This window comes from Labrus bergylta, chromosome 12 (genome assembly GCF_963930695.1).
Source record: "Labrus bergylta chromosome 12, fLabBer1.1, whole genome shotgun sequence".
Classification (NCBI taxonomy): Eukaryota; Metazoa; Chordata; class Actinopteri; order Labriformes; family Labridae; genus Labrus; species Labrus bergylta.
Genome location: NC_089206.1, coordinates 21,812,533 through 21,827,604, shown reverse-complemented (window position 1 = coordinate 21,827,604; position 15,072 = coordinate 21,812,533). Strand labels below are relative to the sequence as shown.

The window sequence follows — 15,072 nt, the reverse complement described above, 5'->3', positions numbered from 1 at the left end:
AGCTTGTATGAAGTTTACTTAAAACTGAAACCTAAAAAGCAAAACCTAAAATAACCACAAGTGGAGTCCAAATGTTCTGCGGGTTAACCTTTATTTCAAGAGCAACGTAAAGACTAATTCGTACACAGCCATCGTTAACACAGACAATACAAAATAAATATTCACCATCACTTTGTTCTTCATCACCAAATAAATACCAAATATATGTGCAGCTCGTTATTCCCAGTGTATTGCAATGTACTGAAAATAGTTTGTGAAAATAAAAAGGAAAAATCATATAAACAGAAGCACCGAAAAAAACAAACAAAACTCTTTAGAAAATTATTAAAAAACTTTCAGTTACAAAATATTTGCACTTAAAAAGATCCCAGTATTTTTAAATAAATAATAAGATATATAAAACAATTCATAGTTGATATCTTAAAATATTTCCTCTTTGTCCAACAACGCAGAGGAAATGATTTCCTGCCTCTTGGTTTTAAAATCTTCTCAGGTAGTGATTTAAAATCAAACAGAAGATTAATAAATAGATAATGAATAATAAATAGGCCAAAGAAGAAAATAAATACAGCAGACATGAATGAATAAGTTATTAAACCAACATTTTGCAAAGGACTTAAATAGTTACACAGCAATAGTAAGAATGAATCTACAAACTAGTCCTGGAGGTGCAACATCACTATGCTCATATAGAATACTATCAACATTATCGAATGGAGATGGGAAGTGTTCACTAACTAAGAGGATCTGCTCAGCTAAGGCCGTATACTGCACTCCTGATTTTGTTCTGTTTTCGACCTCGGGTCGCCCCTTCGCTTACAGTAACAGTTTGATTCCGGTGTACCACCACACGCTTTACACCCACACCCTCATGTCTTCACACATACCGTCATAAAAAGCAACATGCAAACAGCAAACAAATGCAAAGAACAGATGACAAAGTTCCAAATGAGAAGAATTAATTACATACAGTATCTAAAGGGTTTGGAAAGAAAGATTGGAGTTGTCACTGTGATGCCCCCCCCCCCCCCGTCCTCTTCTTTCTCTCCGTCAAACCTCGATGCCCTTCACCGCCTGGTTGATGGACTCGAGCAGAGCCCGGTTCTCAGGGTTCTGGTAGCAGTCTTTATTGGTAAACATGTGGGTCAGGGTGTCGACGTAGCTGTCGAAGTTCTGCTCGGACATCGGCTCCTGCTGGAAACATAGACGTCAGAAAATGAGAATCGGCGACATTGTACAAAATTGTACTATTTTATTACTAAGGTTACATTATTATGTGTTATATTTGCATTCAAAGAAGTTGAGATAAGTCAGAGCTGTGGTTGCGAGATAGTAGGAGGCAGGAGGGAGTTCATGCTAGTTGTTTATATTTACCATTGTAGGCAGGCGGATGTTGGTCAGGCTGCGGATCAGCGCCTGACTCAGGCCGGATAGCTCCAGGAACAAGGCCTCATTTTTGTCCTCAATTTGTTTATTCTCCTCCTCCATGTTCATCAGGTTCATCTCCATTGAAGAGATCTGAAGGAGATAGACACACAGAAGTCTTATATAAATGCTTCACTTAATTTTTTCTGGTCCTTTTCAAACCAGCAGCGGCTCCTGGGTGTAGGCTTAAACATACAAAGATTTATCTTTACTGTATTACCAGAAGCAGTGCAGCTGAGCTCACCTGAGTGTGCAGGTTCATCATGTCGGCCTCCATCTCTGAGTTGGACTCACTCAGATCGTTGATCTCCTTGTTGAGCTGCTTGATGTCCTCGTCGTTGTCCAGAACTGAGTAAGAACAACAACACCAATTAGCAAACAACATCAAGACAAATGTGGATTCAACCTATGAAGGCTGTTGATTTTTTCAATGCACGCATCCATCCATTGATACAAACAATCAATTTTCAATCTCATCCCAGGTGGTGTCCTGAGGTGTATCTGGCAAGTTAAGATACTTCCTCCCTAAAACTTGCTATGTCTTGACTCAATCGTCTTTTGCCGGTCTAACCTGTCTTGAAAACCAGAAAGTGACTGGAAGGATCTTATCCAGGTGCCTTAGCTGCCTCCTTTCAATCAAAAGAGCAGTGGCTGTATTCTCAGCATTTCCACTGCGCATCTGCATCTCATGTTTTCTCGTTCTACCTAGCTCTTGGTCATAATTGATGGGTTGAATGTAGATTGAGAAGTTAATAAAAGTTTTTCCTCCGGTCCAGTTCCTTAAACAATCTTTCCCATTTAACACCTGCACAGCTGCTAATGCTGAACCATTAAGCTGTGGGATCTCAAGACACCAAATGCACTTGCAGTCCTTCACTTTATGCCGTAACTCACTTCTAACCTGGAAGGAGCACTATTTAAGCTATTTAAGAGGCATTGCTTAAAATGTTAGGACCAAAGTTGTTCTCTTACCATCACTGGCTCTAAACTTTGCAGTGATGTACTCGTCTCCTGGGAACTTGGTCCTTTTCTTGTTGGCTGAAGCTCTGGGACAACCTGAGAGACTGAGAGGGGCAGCTGGTCAGAATCAAGGTTCATGGGGTTTAGCTAGCAAATTCATCTCCATGAAACACACTTTAAATCTATGTTACGGCTCTCAGATATTAAGGATACCTGCGATGTGTAAGGAAGCTTCCGTTTGCATGTCCAGAGCCGTCACATCCTGGCGTCGGGCAGGTTGGGCCCTCAGTCTTGAAGGCCTTCCAGGAGAACGGCGTGCCATTAAGAAGACCTTCCTTCTGCCGGCGTGCTGCAAGCGGACAGCCGTAGGCACTGCGGTGGGTGGCATACTTCCCACTGATGTGGCCCAGACTGTCACAGCCAGGAACTGGACACCTGAAGACAAAAAGTAGTCGTCAAGAAACTGTAGACATTTTGTCCCAAAGCATAATGTCTCACAATAAAATATCTTTGCAACCATGATAGACGTTTGTGTTTGGTAAACTCTACAACAGTTCAGGGGCTTAACCAAATACACTCTAAACTTTATGAATTTTAGTCATCTTCAATGATTGAGAAATTAAAACCTTGCTTTGGTATGGCGTTCCCCAGGGTTCAATTCTTGGTCCTCTGCTTTTTTCATGACTTCTATTGGTACTGGTACTGGACTGGTTCTTTTGTCAAAGTCTCTTATGCCTTGGCTTTATCTGATGTTAACCTTACTTTACTTGATTGTGTGTACTATAACATTTTGTCCTGTAGCACTTTAATACTGTTTTGAAGAAAACACATTACGTAGTGGGAGGCTTCAGTTGCTCACCTGAGCAGTTCTGAGTCCTCCTTGTCGTCCTTGGTGGGGGTCACTTTGATTCCACTTTTCTTGGCTCGAGGGCATCCGGACAGACTTAAAAAAAAGGACCAATCAAAGTCAGTACAGAATAATTGATGGAACAACAGGCAGGGACATCAGGGGAAAGGCTCCTCCTACCTTCTATGTGAAGCGTAGTTTCCTGTGATGTGGCCTGAACCGTCGCAACCTGGAGTCGGACACCTGAAACACACACAGAGACACACAGATGCTCTTTCACTCCACAGACTTACATCGACTGCAGACAACAGGCAGAAACCAACTTGTCCTCACTACATAATCAGAGTTCATAGTTTTTGTTTGGAATTTGTTTAAATATTGGACTTAATTATAGTTGATTTGTTAGATATTAGAGTTAAAAGGAGAGCAGGGACAGAGCTGTAGCTGCAGACTGAGTGCTCAGTGAACATGTTGGAGGTGAGAGACAGGAGAAAGCAGACATACTTTAGTTCAGCTGTGTGGGCAGCCATGAGGGTCCGAAGTGATTTATCAGCAAGAGGACAGCCTGACAGACTGGAAGATAGGTCAGAGAGAGAACGTCAGAAAACCAGACTGAGAACAGGATGTCTGAGCATGAGTGAAGGAAAGAGCCAGAACCTGAACCTGGACTGCAGAGCCAGGACAGAACACACACACGGAGGACAGGGGTTAAACTTAATGTATCTCTATAGTAGTGGAAAAGGTGGGCAGTGGAAAATAAACAGAGAATGTGTGAATGTAGAAGGTGAAACTTCTTCATCTAAATTAGAAGATCACGGACTTTGACTTTACTTGAAAACAGCGAAATCGCCCCCTGCTGGCGGTTACAAAAAAAAGCAGGTTTATTGCACTTAAATGATGGCTTCATTATTTCAGACCTGAAAAACAGTCTGTTGTTCGAGCTAAACAGCTTCACATGGAGGCAGTATCTGGGGCATGAATCATGTGCAAGAAATAATAATTTAACTAGTATGTAAAATACAAGCAGTATTTATGTGCATGCCAACCTCTGGATAGGTAATGTATGGACAGAGGCTATAGGCTCTTAAAAAAAATAATATATGTGCTCTTATCAACCGGCTTTTCAACTTCCAACATATTGTACTTAACACAGCTGCACATTTTGCCTCCTTGTGGCTCGTTTGAACGGAGAAATTTACCTTTTTTTTGATCCAAGATCCGAGTAAGTAAAATTCACTAGTAAGGGGCGGGACTCTGACTCTGAGTTCTGATCTAATTCATGCCACATTTCAACAGACTGGAATCAAATTTAGATAAATATCACCCTCTTTCATTCATTGTTTTCACACCAAATTATTGAACCGTAAAAAATACACAGCAATGAGTTACTTTTCTTTTCTTTACAGGATTTATCAATGTAAGAGGCAGAAATCCAATAAAATCAAACTTCAGCTTCAACAATTCACCTGTTTGTTGAATTGGACCATCAATGTGAAGAGCGAACTTACCTTCGATGTGATGCGTAGTTGCCGGTGATGTGTCCGCTGCCGTCACAGCCCGGAGTGGGACATCTAAAAAAAGACACATACTCACAGGTCAGCCTTTAAGAGTTAGCTGACACTGATGAACCACAAAAACACAAATCAGAACTCAACACTGTTTACACATCACAAAGGGGAGACTGGAGCGTCACATCAACCAAAACTCAAGTCTGGTGTTGTTTTTTGACAGTTTAATAAATGTCCCAGTCTATCAAAGTCCTCTGTGGTGATTGATGCTCGTTCTGTCTGAACTTTAAATGTTTTCAAATCCTTTGAGCACATCTGGCTTCAGCTAACTGAGACAATATTTCAGTGTGAACTGTGAACACAAAGTTAGTACGGAGGTCAGGTTGACTTACATGAGAATGTCCTTTTTGCTGTCTTTGGGTGGAAACTTGACCTTGAAGCTGCTGGTGGTGACCTCACCGGGGTATGTCCTGTCCTCCAGGTTCTCCGGGTCCTCCTCCTCACAGTCAGACGAAGTATAAGAGGGAGCCGCACACTCCACCTGAAGACGCGTACAGATGCATGATAATCAGCTAATAACAGGTGAGTGACACAGTGTTCCACTCTGTTTTTTTTAGTGAGCATGTCAGTACCTCTTCGTGGTCTTCCTCTTTGACCCCACTGGATTTGGTGAAGTCCAGCGGCCCCTCCCACTCTGGCTGAGCGTGGCCCTGAGACAAGGAGGCTGGGATGAGTTGAGAGGATGAAGACGAGGACGATGAGGGCTCTGGGAGCGGCATTCCCTCCCTCTTTGTCTTCTTCATGCTGAGGTCCAAGGTGCCATTCTCGTCCACTTCAATGTCCGACTCCTGCAGGGTTTAAAAAAAAAATTAAAGTTAGAGGAAAACCTGGTCCAAATAAATCCAGTAAGTGTGACTGAAGAGGGGGCATACCTTGGGGCAGGGTTCCCTGGGCTTGGTGCTGAGGGTCTCGGGTCTCTCCCAGCAGCGTGTGGACAGGTTGAGGATGGCTGTTGCCGCCATGTGAGCCGCCTCTGCGTCCTGGCTGTAGTCGTAACCACTGGAGGATGACGAAGCGCTCTTAGGGAAACCTCCTGACACGCTGTGGCTTGGGGAGGGGGCCTTAGGGAATGGTTTAGCTGTGTGGGAAAGGGAGAATCAATTCGCTGAAACAAAAATATGAGAGCAGAAAACTATGCAGCCTGAACCTTCTTAACATCACACAGCCCATAAAGTGCGGTTTAAATGTTTATGAAGTGTGTTTTGTTCTCACATTTGAAGGCTTTAGGTGATGTTTCAGTGCTGCTGGGCGTCTTTGGAATGAGCATGCGCTTTCCAAACACCTGGACGTCGAAGCTTGCATAGTCAAAAGACACCTTGGAGTATTTCTCCAGCTCCTTGGCCAGGTTGGCGCGGGGCGTGGTGGTCACTGTGTTTGGCCTGAAGCTGCCATACTGAGGGATCTCCAGCTGTTTCACAAAACACATGGGCCTGCAGGAAAAGTCAAGCCAATGTTTATTACTTCCCCGCGAGTGACATGGACACATGGTGTTTGCATGAATAAAAAATAAAAAAACAAGCATGCAGGGCAGATGTCTGACCTGAGCACTCTGTCAGAGTTGGAAGAGGGTTCGCTGGATGGAGCCTGTAAATGAACCTGCTTGTCCTGGCCTTTGTTCAGCTTCACTGCTGCAGCGATGGGGCAGCCGGACAGACTGAGTGGACAAAAGACAAAGAGTTCTGATCACTTGTGTAGGTATGTGTACGTCGTACTAGAGGATTGTATTCCTCTGCAGGGATTCACAAAATATTTGGATAGAAGTGACCGTATTTTGACAAGACTAAGGACAGAAGCTCCAACAGCATCATGCTGTCACCCTGATCTATACATAACTTTATTCATATTAAATATTTATTTTGATGCTTTGATTGTCACCTTGATGTCAGTATCAGACCCATTAAATGAAAAGTGGTGTGGCTCTGTAGGTATTCTTTATGTCCAAAGTTTTATTAGCAGGACCACGCCTAAAACCACACATCCAATTACCTGACAGCCTACTTAACACCTGGTCACCTCACCACACCCCATTTGTCTCAGATCCTTCTACCCACCCTCCCTTCCCTCCTTCTCATCCATTAACCCTCCTTCCTCATCCCTTCCCTCCTTCCTTATCCATTCTCTCCTTCCTCATCCCTTCCATCCTTCCTTATCCCTTCCTTCCCTACCCCCTCATCCCTTCCCTCTCACAGTCTGGGGCCGTAATCAGTTCGGGTGGATCCATACCCGAGACGGAACCCCCCACTCTGAGTCTCTCGCTCGCCCGATCAACCTCCCAGACCAGCCTAAAAGAAGACGGCCATCTCACACCTCCACCCCTCTCATACACATACATCTGTCAATATATCTTAGAATTCAAATTAAATGTTCAAATTAATACTGTTGTGGCGTGGTCCTTGCTAGTGAAATGTTACTGTCCTCGTCTCAGGACATTTGCAAGCTTCCTGTCAGCTATGTTTGTTATCTGTGTTTTTTTTTTTTTTACCTTAAGGGGTAAAGGATTCTGAAAACGCCAATCAGTGTCAGCCATGTCTCTTCTTAGCTTTCTGTTTTCTAGTGTTGTAGTCAAGACCAAACTAACCGAGACCATGACATCCCCAAGACCAGAGTGCTCCGAGTCTGAGACAAGACCAAGACTTTAAGGGATCGGGAAAAATTAGCCACAGCTAGGAACCTGTATGCATGTCATCTACTTTGTATTGTACATACCAGAATCGGGGTTTATTGCCAAGTACATTTACTCATACAAGGAATTTGACTTGGTGTATTGGTGCTAAACAATTAACAAGGAAATAAAGCAGAACTAGCAACAACTTAAATAATACAGTATAAGAAGATATTACAATATATTAAATAGAATTTAAAAATATAAAATATAAAATATAAAATATAAAATATAAAATATAAAAATAAAAAACAAAATGTTGTACATTTTGTTTTTTGAGGAAGGTGCAATGTAGGAGCTATGCAGTGGACTATGAAAAATTGTGCATTGCATGTGTCCCTGTTCAATAAACAAAAAATAAATAAATTCTCAGCCCTGAAGGTTGCGAAATCTACATTAGCCTCCAAAGTCAAACGTGTTACATATAAATGTGTGTTTTTGTGCCCATAGACGTTCATACTGTGTGTGTGTGTGTGTGTTGGTGTCCTTGAGTTTCATTAACCTGCGGTGAGTGTTGCGGTTGCTGTTCACATGGCCTTGGCCCGTGCAGCCGGGGGTCGGACACTTCAGGATGTTCTCGTGCATGGCCAGAACTGCAGACACACAACAGACACAAAACTCTGCTTAGTTTGTTGCAGTGATAAAAGACACAAGAGAAGAAGAAAAAGGCAGTAGTGGCGGTTTCACATCAGCAGCAAGAAATCATTCATTCAGTTGTGGTTAGACTCTCGGTGGAAACGCAGAGAAGTGGAGGAAGCTAGAGTGGTTATAAAAGTATTAGTATTAGTAGTTAATTCTGTAAACAGGAAAGCAGCAGTGGTAGTTCTAGGGTCATTAAAGTGCTGGTAGCAATAATAACAAAATGTCACTAGGCCTTCGTTTCAAAGCTCCCGCGGTGTTGAATACCTGAATACGAACTGAAAAAAGACAAAATACACGTCAGACGTTGAAGACTTGTCCTCTCTTGTGGGGTTTATGGTGGTATAAAAAGGTCATGTGTACTCACTCTCTGGAGGGATTCTGTCTTTGTGAGGACATCCGGACAGACTACGATGGTGAGGGTACAGACCGGTCACATGACCCGTCCCATCACAACCCGGGGTCGGACACTTCACTTCCTTCTTTTCTGAATGGGAGAAACAGAGAAGACAGACAAAAAACAAGGAATGAGTAAGTGGTGCAAGAGCCAAGGGAAGACAAAATCTCGTTTGCTGTTGTGATTTTTATCGATTACATTTTTTTTTTCTATAATGTGGGACTTGATTTAGGTTCCTAGTAGACGCTTAGGGCCCACTTGCAGCTCTGAACACCCAGGATTGGTTGAGGACTCTCAGCATAAAGACGGAGATCTCTTCACACATCATCATCACAATAATTTGCCCAAACCTCAAAGGTTACTAGATCTTATTGGAGGACAACAATGGTCTGGAAGAAGCTTTAAATCCCTTCAAAACTACAAGTGTACCTTTGCTGTAGTGTGAGGGCCGGCGGGCTGCAGAGGCGGGCTCGGAGCTCTTGCTGGAGGAGCTGTACGGATGATACTCCGGCGAACTCTGCGACTCCTGACCTCCCTTCACCTCCTCCGCCTTCAGGGCGATGGCCTGCTCCAGCAGCCCCAGGTTCCCCCGAGTCATATCCCAATTCTCAGAGTCGTCTGTGATCCCCGAGCCCTCTGAGACGCGATCCTCCTCCTCCTCCTCCTCTTCTTCTTCCTCCTCCTCCTCCTCCTCGTCGTCCTCTTCGTCGTCCTCCTCAGAGCGCACTTCTATGACCACGGTCGTTGGGGAGCCTTTGCTGGATGCTTGGTCCTCCTCCTCTTCGTCCTCCACTAGCACCTCCCCGTCTTCCTTCCCCTGCCTCTCATCCTCCTCTCTCTCCTCCTCCTCCTGCTCTTCGTCGTCCTCCTCTTCCTCGGTCATGGGGGTGCAGATCTTCACTGCTCTTATTAAATCCTCGGCTTCAGATCCCTGAGTGTGTGGACTGAAAGTGTAAAGAGTGTTGACTTCTTGGTGGACCTCCCTCTCCTCTTCTTCCTCCTCTTCTTCCTCCTCCTCGTCCTCTTCTTCTTCTTCATCATCCTGTTCCTCCCTCTGACTCTGCTCCGCTATAGATTCTTTGGCCTGATAGTTGTAATCTCCGCTGGAGTACTGGTGATCAGAGTTTTCCTGGCTCATCATCTGCCTTTCTTCTACAAAATTCTCTTGCTGCTCTTCCTCTACCTTTTCTTCTTCTTCATCCTCTTCTTCTTCTGCCACCTCTTCCTCCTCTTCTGTCTCTTTAAGCTCAGTAACATCAGCTTCTTCTGCTGCTCGCTCTGATGGTTGTTCTTCTGCCACCTGCTGAACTATCACTTCTTCCTCCTCCTCCTCCTCCTCGGCCTCGTTTGTGTCTGTTTCTTCCTGCTGCTGATCTTCGCTGAGGATCTCCGGCTTCTCTTCCTCGCTGATTTTCTCACTTTCAGTTTCGTTCTCTGTTAGAGTCTCGGTTTCTGAGGCGACACTTTCATTTTTCACGTCTTCTGCCGGGAGACAAACTTCTGTTGTTGTTGTTTGTTCTGGCTCCTCGGGCGTCACCAGTGGGGAGTCCGCTGTGGATGTGAAAGCACAGGTGAAAGTTATTATCACTGTTCACTGTGCTGCGATGCTGCTTTGAGCATTTCTAAAGTCCTAGCAGCAGATTTAAAGCGTCTCAGGGCAGCTTGCACGTTTACAGACAAACAATCTAGTGGGAAACCAAGAAGACTAGACTTTATTATATTGTCTGGGACATGAAAACCCGTGTGAGCATCGACTCTGAGGAGGAGGAGACGGCTCTCTCAAATGTTTTGAATTTTGACTGCAGTACCCGTTTTAAACACTAGGTGTCAGTGTTCTATTTTAGGACAATCTTTGCCTTTATTGGATAGGACGGCTGAAGAATGTCAGGAAACATTGGGAGGAGAAAATGTGAGATGACATGCAGCCGAGGTCAGATTCAAACCGAAGGCGGCAGCGATGAGGACTACAGCTTCTGTACACTAGGCGCTCGTCATAACCGCTAGGCCATCCGGCACCTCTTAAGCCTATTTTTTTTCAATTAAAATATGAATCTATGTATCACACCTATCAGAAAGGCGATATAGTGCCACCCCCTGTCTGAAGATATCTTTAGTGCATCTTATTGTGTCTGACAGAAAGTGAAGACCTTTTTGGGTTGACTCACTTTTTGTGGACTCTGGCCTGCCTTTTGTTTTATTTTTCTTATTCTCTTTCAGAACTCCTTCATTGTCCTCCTCCTCCTCCTCTTTTTGTTCCTCCTCCTCCTCCGCCGTGTCACTGTCGGCATTGAGTCCCTCGTCGGCTGCCTGTTTGGTTGGCTGGTTCCTCCTCTTGGGGGCGGACTGGTTCTCCTCAGCCTCCGCCTCCTCCAGCTTCCTTTTCTTCACAATCGGGCATCCCAGTGCACTGAGGAGAGCAGGACGGGTGTGTTTATTAACATGCTAACTCCAAAACATGCGATCACATAACTGAAGAGTCCACTGAAATCAACAGTGTGTGCTGCAGAAAATTAAAACATAAGCTGTAAAATCACACAATAACACTGCCTTCCATTTGCATGACTGTGCTTTAATAGATCAAGAAGCATGCAGGTTGTGTCAGCTATATGTTTTATAATAACTGGTTAACAAGCTGCTGTATGAATGTGTTCACATTTTACCTTCTGTGTCGAGAGTATCGTCCGCTGACGTGGCCTTTACCGTCACATCCAGGGGTGGGGCAGCTGCTGCTGACACACAAGAAAAACAGAACACATGATTCATACACACAGATATAGTTCATATATTTTTATTGGTCGTTTATGAAATGATAGAATCACTCACCTTAACTCCGGCTTCATGTCTTGTCCTGCAAGTTCTGAAGACGTTAAGAGAGGAAGGAGAAACATCAGATGCAGGAATAAGATACCAAACGATGGAGTGATACAACAGGATGGCTGCGATGTGATCATAGACTTTAAATATTAATGTTTGAAGCGCGTCTGTTCCTGCAGGGGGCGCTGGAGTCTCATCAATGGTGGTCTCCATGCTGGAAATGCTGTCTCAGTCTAACTTTCAGTCAACCTAACGACAGGCTGAGAGCTGGAGCTGAGGCGGGTTTTAAACCTCCTGACAAACCATTACACCGCGCCCACCTGTCAATCAGGTCAGCTACACGCCTTTTTGTGAATAACTCTTATCCTTCATCAAATCAAAACTAATGAGTCATCAAAACATTCACCCCCCCGTACAGTGTGTGTCCATCGAGACATGAGCTAATCACACCTGTTTTGTGTTTTGAACCAGGCTGTAAACATGTTAATCTCTGCTGTAAAAACAGGCTTTTTAGAATGGGATGTGACTTCCTGAGCTTCTGCAGCCAGCCTGTAGTGGACACTCCAGGAACTGCAGGATTTATGAACTTCTACATTGGCTTCATTGTCCATTTCGTTAATAAAGGTAATAATGATGAAAGGACAGCTGCTCATAGCTATATAATGATGCTTTCATTTTTGATTAATTTTTGATTTGAGATTAATAGTTATTCATTGCACTCTTATGTGTTTTTGGGAATGCTTTGACTTTATGTTGATACTTTTCAACTCTGTCCTCTCTGTTTAGTTTTTTAAATGATTTCACAGGGATGGTACGGTATCCTGTCAGCATGATTTCATGTAGCATGCTGAAGGGAAAACAGAAAAAATCCCCCAGAAAATCCGAGGAGATTCTGCGTGAACCTTTGCCAGGTTTTATTCCAAAACACCGCGGTCCTGGTTGAATCACTTTGCATGATGTCATGATGTGTAATTCAGGGTCAGATCACAAACAGCTCAGTGCTGCCCCTGAGTACATTCCATGAATACACAATATGAAAGGTCACATCAGTGTCAATTTACGTCAAGCCTGGTGTGTGTGTGTGTGTGTGTGTGTGTGTGTGTGTGTGTGTGTGTACTGACCTCGGATGGCCTTAGAGCGGGTTCTTGTTCGTGTCTCTGTTGTTTCTTGGCTCATCTGAGAAAACAGAAAAACATGATTCATAAGATAGATAGATAGGGAGGGAGGTAGGTAGGTAGGTAGTGAGGTAGGGAGGGAGGGAGGTAGGGAGGGAGGGAGGTAGGGAGGTAGGTAGGTAGGTAGGGAGGTAGGTAGGTAAGTAGGTACTTTGATGCTGTGGCTCGTCCTCTCAGTTGATTGGCTCTCCCCTGGTCCACCGGTGGCTGAGTGTTTGACCTTTTTAACTCATTTTCTGGAAGAAATCAACAGAAAAAGTTAAAATGTATTGTGAATGTTTTGAGGGCAAATGTATTGATTTTACAGATCTGTGTTTACAAAGCAGGCGGAGTTAGATGTAAATGCTGCAATTATGACTTTCATGTCCCAGAACTTTCCCCTAACTTTCCGTGCCTCTGCCGTGCTCAGGAAGTGAACTGGCACCTCTCCAGCTACCAGACCAAGTTTCCAGATTTGGTCCGCAACAGGACTTGAACAGGTGACCCTCCGGTTCCCAACCCAAGTCCACTCAGACTGAGCTACTACCCCCCCATAAACACACATTTTCATAGTTCTAGGAACTGTTGGAACCATCCCCCCTTTTTTAACTGATTTTGCACTGCAAGAACTATTTTAGTTCCTAGAACCCGGTTAAGAGGTACGTTTTTAGCTCCTGCTTTAAGTAGGTGCCATGGTGGTAGTTCCTCTTCAAAAAGTCCCATTTGAACCATTTGATCCAAAAACACCCGGAATGTTCATTAAAGGGGACATATTGTGAAAAATCCACTTCTACAATCCCCTCCCCTCCCCTGGTATCTCCACCCATGGACTCCACCCCCAGCCTAGAACAAAACTTTTGCGCAGGTCCGCCATTTTTATTCTCTCTTAAGAGGAGTGATGTCTACCTGGAAAACTCAGGGGGGTCATTGCATTTAAAGAGACACACACACCAAAACGGAGTGTTCTGAGAGAGCTGGTTTATACAGGGTCACAAACCTCCTCTGGTGCTTGATTCATGTTATATTTTGACCAAAGCACAGCACAGATGTTTCATTTAGACCACAGGGGGGACTGTTTGAAAAGATAGAAAATAGGTACAATATGTCCTCTTTAAAAGATTGTAGGTTTGCTTTATTTCCTGTGTTTTCGTAGCTTACTTTGATTTTTGTGTCTATTGTGGTATTGCATCTTGAGGTTTTTATGTCTTTCATTTGATGTAGATCTATTTATATGTCCTGTAAAACACTCTGAAAGGATTTATGTTTGATATTATCTGGGCCTTATCATTCATAAACCTGCCTTTGCTCAAACGGCATGAAATCCAAGACTCTAGTCCTATTTTAAATGTATAATAAAATAACGTAAATGTCAATATTTTGTTCAAAAGTTAAATATTTATTTCACTGCAGCCCATTTAAAATGTAAGTTCAATAAAATAAAGGTATTTATAATGATGTAACCGGTAAAATAGGCTGTTTCATTTGAGATTCCTCTATGCTGTGCAGATACAAAGGTATGTGTACGTGACAGTTTGACAGCAGGCAGCGGTGCTCATGACAGTTTGGGGATCATTTCGCGGACAAGTATCGGTTCATAGTGACTTTATGTCTGCCAGGGTAGACTTTGCGAGAGTTCAAATGTGCTAAACTCCACAAAGCAAAGGTTTTACGCGAATGAACAGAAATAAAAATGCGAGAAAGCGTAAAAATGTTGTTTAGTGGTGACAGAGAGCGGAGATGTAGGCCGGGCTGCCTGCTAGGACGAGGCCTTTCTCCTCTCAGAAACTGGCACAGTGACAAAACACCAAGCACACAAAGGCCAAAGGGGGTTATACTCTGAATATTATAGTTAAAAAGAGGACTTTACGCACACTTAGCCGCCATTGGAGCAGCCGAAAACAACTACACGCAATAATAATCGGTTTAAAAGCTTGACTGTTCGCTCATTCACACCTAGCTGGATTTTTTTTTTTTCTCCGCGGATGAAAAAGAAGAAACGACGTAAAGCTTGCTGACATCCGCGGAACAACAGCCGACATAACCGCTTCATCCCTCCCCCAGCCCTGCCCGGTGATAAATCCACCGAGAGGCCCGCAGAACAAACTCCAGAAAATACCGACAAATAAGTCAGCTTCATGCTCTTTGTCACGGAGACATAAAGCCTTACCTTCCGCTCAGACTACTGCCCTCCCCTCCCCCTCCGATCCGACATCTCCGGGGCTGAAAAGATTCACTTTGTACCCCCTCTCTTCTTCTGCTGCAGCGGCTTCAACCCGAAGCGCACACACGACCGGAACCGGCTCAGAAGTGGACTGAAGGAGTGTGACAAGCAGCTTAAGAGTGAGAGCCCAACACCCCCCTGGAGTCTGATCAGCACCCCGGACAGAGCCTGCCGAATCCTTCAGCACCATGGACAGAAGCCCCACTGCACCGCCTCCTGCAGGACAGCGGAGGAGCTGCAGCCGGCCGGGGTAGCTGGATACCCCCCACGCCAGAGAGGCTGGACAACGGTGTCAATATTTAAAAAGCCACAAAGCAGCTGGAGGACGACGGGGATGGAGGAGGATGTCACCAAACACGCTCCTCATAACTCCCAGTAACTTAAA

The 15,072-nt window shown here is 44.3% G+C and overlaps 1 protein-coding gene across 2 annotated transcripts; it reads right to left on the bottom strand.

Annotated features, from left to right (window-relative positions):
- Positions 1-72: 72 nt before the first annotated feature.
- On the bottom strand, positions 73-14,907 carry myt1a (myelin transcription factor 1a). Of its 2 annotated transcripts, XM_020630353.2 has the most exons (23): positions 14,634-14,907; positions 12,639-12,723; positions 12,434-12,488; positions 11,322-11,355; positions 11,159-11,227; positions 10,664-10,905; positions 8,928-10,049; positions 8,469-8,588; positions 7,965-8,055; positions 6,341-6,454; positions 6,013-6,230; positions 5,673-5,878; positions 5,373-5,588; positions 5,133-5,281; positions 4,741-4,803; positions 3,737-3,805; positions 3,413-3,475; positions 3,245-3,328; positions 2,599-2,820; positions 2,398-2,489; positions 1,670-1,773; positions 1,375-1,518; positions 73-1,194 (listed from the first exon to the last, which is right to left on the bottom strand). In XM_020630353.2, exons 3-23 carry the CDS (start codon positions 12,486-12,488, stop codon positions 1,051-1,053), a joined length of 3,621 nt encoding a protein of 1,206 aa, XP_020486009.2. In that variant the 5' UTR covers positions 12,639-12,723; positions 14,634-14,907; the 3' UTR covers positions 73-1,050. The 2 variants fall into 2 exon arrangements, with proteins under 2 accessions (XP_020486009.2, XP_020486011.2); XM_020630355.2 differs by lacking the exon at positions 3,737-3,805 and having other exon boundaries at positions 14,634-14,906.
- Between the last annotated feature and the right edge of the window lie 165 nt (positions 14,908-15,072).

Excerpts from the sequence above, each read along its gene's own strand:
- myt1a (XM_020630353.2), bottom strand. The coding sequence starts at position 12,488 with ATGAGCCAAGAAACAACAGAGACACGAACAAGAACCCGCTCTAAGGCC. Across the intron at positions 5,879-6,012 it reads ATCACCTAAAGCCTTCAAAT|CTAAACCATTCCCTAAGGCC; the intron begins GTGAGAACAAAA and ends TTTCCCACACAG. Across the intron at positions 3,476-3,736 it reads GCCCACACAGCTGAACTAAA|GTGTCCGACTCCAGGTTGCG; the intron begins GTATGTCTGCTT and ends TGTGTGTTTCAG.